A 3,853-nucleotide genomic window follows, 5' to 3' on the forward strand; every position below is an offset into this window, starting at 1 on the left:
AACATTATTTCAAACTTTTTTTCTCAGAAGTGTTTTTTGAGTATACAGTTTTATAGCCCATTCAAATTTGGTGTAATAATGTGCAAGTTTCAAGTGGCCAAAAATTACCGTTGATTCTTTAGAATTTTTTTCACCGAAGTTGTGTAGTGTAAAAGAACACTTAAAAGGGGAAAATTCTAAGTAAAACTGTAAATGGGGCACGAGAAATTTGGGTACTTATGCGGATTGGGTAAATAAGCGGAAAGGTACTTAAGAGAGGGATTTTCTTCAGATTGTATTAAAAAATTCGCGGTGTCCAAAAATTTTGGTTACTTAATCGGGTTAGGTACTTAAGCGGGTTTCACTGTATACATATGTGCAAAATGAACTATTCAGCTTCCGCCTGCTCCAGTGTCAAAATTTTTCAACAGAAGTCTACACCAATGAATGGGTGGTAAAAACTTAAACATATAGAACCTATTTTCATAATAAATACCGTTTTATTATTTTCCCTAGATATATTATGGCCAATAATATCACATGGCATTGAATTATCTGAAAAAGAGCCCGGAAATTTAACAGGAATGAATTTTTGTGGCATGAAAAGTAGTTAATTAACTGCTGAAGTAATCGGACAGCAGAATATATCTACATAAGAAGTTCCTATAAAAATTCCGACGACTATGGAAATAATAAGCTTGGTGGCCCTATACATCCCCAAAAGAGTGGTGCAAATGATATATCTAAAGGTTAGCTACTAGGGACAGCATGATTTAACTTAAAAACTGAAATATATTTGAATCTCTGTCACAAGTAAAGTTCACAATTAATAACACTAGTTTACACGAAAAACTAACCTTTGTAAGAAAGTATTTTCTAGGCTAACTATGGGTCGCTGAACATGGAAACAAAAAAAAATTTTGTGTTCAAAGAAGCGTTTTCGAAATTTTTCCGAAAAACCTGGTTTTTTGGTACTTTTCGCAGTTATTCGTAAATATCTCTTGAAAAGATCATAAAATCGATGCAATGAACCTACCGTTTGAATAGTAGTGATGTGCCCTTTACTAAAAGATATAACTTGTGCAGATTTATATAAAAATTATTTGTGTTACTACCCTTCAGGCAAACGGTGACAATTTGCCACATAGTGTAAGTTGACAGGAGAAAAGAGTGCCACTACGGTGACCACTCTTGGTGATGTAGTGGGTATCAGTTCAGCTTTTGTTTACTTTCAGCATTCGCTAGCTTGTACGAAAAAAGCCGAATGGATAGGAGAATTACGGCGGCGAAATAATTAAAACGCCGCCTTTATAATCACGCGGAGGGCATTAAAAATACCAGAGACGGAAAATAAACATTATTTTTTAAATTTTAACAAAAAAAATTAACAAGTTTTAATCGTCGTAAAACCGTTATAACTATACTCACGTATTTGTGTTCGTAGTAATAAATTAAAAATAATAATAATAATTAATATTTGATTAAGAAGAATATTTCAGTTAAGAATAATGATCATTCAGGAAAACTCAAAAGCTATAGCAGCGTGATTTCCGTTGTATCCTTTTTAGAGGTAGCGACACCCTAATAAGAAGAATAAGTTCCAAAATTTTCACGTCAAAATTTCAGTAAGTTGCGTCTGTATGGCCTTTTCAATTTCATAAATAATCATTGTTTTTAAGCGGAAAAATAAAACTCAATAATAATTATTATCTCTGAGCGAAAAAAATAAAAATCATAAAATAATCATTATTTGTGATCGAAAAAATAAAAATCAAATAATAATCATTTCCGTTGAGCGAAAAATATAAAAATCATAAAATAATGATTAAATGCTGATTTAAATTATTTTACTCATAATAATTACCGTCCCTGAATAATACACACTTTTCCGTACGTCTTTACTCTAGAAAACATGAGCCGGCCATCGAAAATTATAAGTTCGGCGTAATAAAACTTCTTGCTCGGCACATAGATGTGAAACAGCTGATTTACATGTGAAACGTTTATAGAAAAGAAAAATAAAAGCATTTTCGTGTGTGAAGTGATTCGCGTTTTTATTAAATTGTGGACATTAATAAATCAAATAAAATGCTGGGAAGTCGGCGAAACTTAAAAAGGTTGGTAAGCAATAAAAGAAAAGAATTTTTATCTAAACTTCAATATAAACCAACCAGCGAGGTAGTGAGTGTCCCGGTAGCATCTGAACCACGCGATTATGAGTCTCATTTGCAATCAAATGCAAATATAGTTTCTGGAAATGATCCTGCTAACAGTGTGCGTCCAATTTCTTTAAAAGAGCAGCTAAAAGATTGGGCTTTGAAACACAAGCCAAGTAGGGAGTGTTGCAATGATATACTTGCAATTCTTGCTAGACAAAATCTCGATGTCCCAAGGGATATTAGAAGCCTCATACCAAAAAAAAGCAAGTTGGTTATTAAGAGTGTACCTCCTGGGTTTTATTCTCATTTTGGCATAGAAAAACAATTAATGTCTTTTGGTGATTATGTTTCTCAATTCGAAGAAATCGTTTTCGACATAAATGTTGACGGAATACCTTTGTTTAGAAGCTCAAGGGTTCAACTCTGGCCAATTTTGATAAGAATTTTAAACTTTAAAGTCAATAACATTTTGCCAGTAGGTATTTACATTGGAAAACAAAAACCAAAAGATTTAGAAGTTTATTTGCTGGATTTTGTTCAAGAACATGATAATCTTTCGAAGACTGGTATTTGCGTTAGTAATAAAATAGTTAAGCTTAGATTGAGGGCGGTGATTTGCGATGCTCCGGCTACAGCTTTTATATGTGGCACAGTTGGACACACATCTTCCCACGGTTGTTCCAAGTGTACACAGGTAGCACGGAAAATCGATCAGGTTTTGACGTACACTACAAATTCAGACAAACTAATTACAGATGAAGATTTCACGGAGAGGCGACTGAAAAATCACTTCAGCAAAAAGTTTAGGTCAGAGGCTTCTCCCTTGGAAACTCTTAATATAAAAATGGTAAGCCAAATTGCTCTTGACACTATGCACCTTATTGATTTAGGGGTGGTAAGGAAATTTCTAATACGCTTGCTGAACAACAAAACCAGTTTGGAGTACAAAGCTCCTAAGGAAAATCTTAGTACCATTTCGACTAAATTAGTCTCCCTTAGAAAGTATATTCCACTAGAATTTTCCCGTCGACCGCGAGGTTTTGAAGACATTGTTCATTGGAAAGCAACGGAATATCGCCAATTTTTGCTTTATACAGGGATACTGGCATTAAAAGGAAGCATTCATGATGAACTCTACTATGAATTCCTCTTACTCCACTGCTCATGCAGACTTCTATCGTGTCCAAGATCCTACGAAGAAAATATATCGCTTTGTCAAAATATGCTAAGCCTATTTGTGGAAAACTTTCCAATAGTTTTCAAAGAAAATAGTGTGAGCTATAATGTACACAGTCTTTTACATCTTACCGAGTGTGTAAAGCAATTTGGTGTTTTGCAAAATTTTTTCGGCCTATGGCTTCGAAAATTATCTTCAGATTTTAAAAGGCTACGTAAAAAAACCACAATGCGTACTCAAGCAAATTTACAATAACGTTAAACACGAAAACCGTCGCATTTCATCACAACAGGAAGGATTTGTAGAAGAGAAAAATCGTGTTAAAAAGTTTGTGACCTCAGAATATATTTTTAGTACCAAATTCCCTGATAACTATTGCTTTATCTTACCGGATATTCCCCTCACAATCAAAAGTTTTGATAAAGAGAACAACCTTGTAATCGGAAAGCGATTTCTAAATCAAACGCATTTTTTTAGTCAGCCTATAGATCCGTTAAAGCTTTTAGGAATATGTTTAGTCGATGAAAATATTAATGAC

The 3,853-nt window shown here is 33.7% G+C and overlaps 1 protein-coding gene across 1 annotated transcript; it reads left to right on the forward strand.

The window, feature by feature from the left end:
• The first annotated feature begins 1,827 nt into the window (after positions 1-1,827).
• On the forward strand, positions 1,828-3,570 carry LOC118750465. Its single transcript, XM_036485180.1, has 2 exons — positions 1,828-2,096; positions 2,154-3,570. Exons 1-2 carry the CDS (start codon positions 2,068-2,070, stop codon positions 3,568-3,570), a joined length of 1,446 nt encoding a protein of 481 aa, XP_036341073.1. The 5' UTR covers positions 1,828-2,067.
• Positions 3,571-3,853: the final 283 nt, after the last annotated feature.

Source organism: Rhagoletis pomonella, unplaced genomic scaffold, assembly GCF_013731165.1.
Source record: "Rhagoletis pomonella isolate Grant_MI unplaced genomic scaffold, Rhpom_1.0 Rhpom_scaffold_00250, whole genome shotgun sequence".
Taxonomy (NCBI): Eukaryota; Metazoa; Arthropoda; class Insecta; order Diptera; family Tephritidae; genus Rhagoletis; species Rhagoletis pomonella.

Bases quoted from the DNA above. Each gene is read 5' to 3' on its own strand.
- LOC118750465 (XM_036485180.1), top strand. From the start codon at position 2,068: ATGCTGGGAAGTCGGCGAAACTTAAAAAG. The intron at 2,097-2,153 runs GTTGGTAAGCAA...TAAACCAACCAG, and splicing joins AGTCGGCGAAACTTAAAAAG to CGAGGTAGTGAGTGTCCCGG.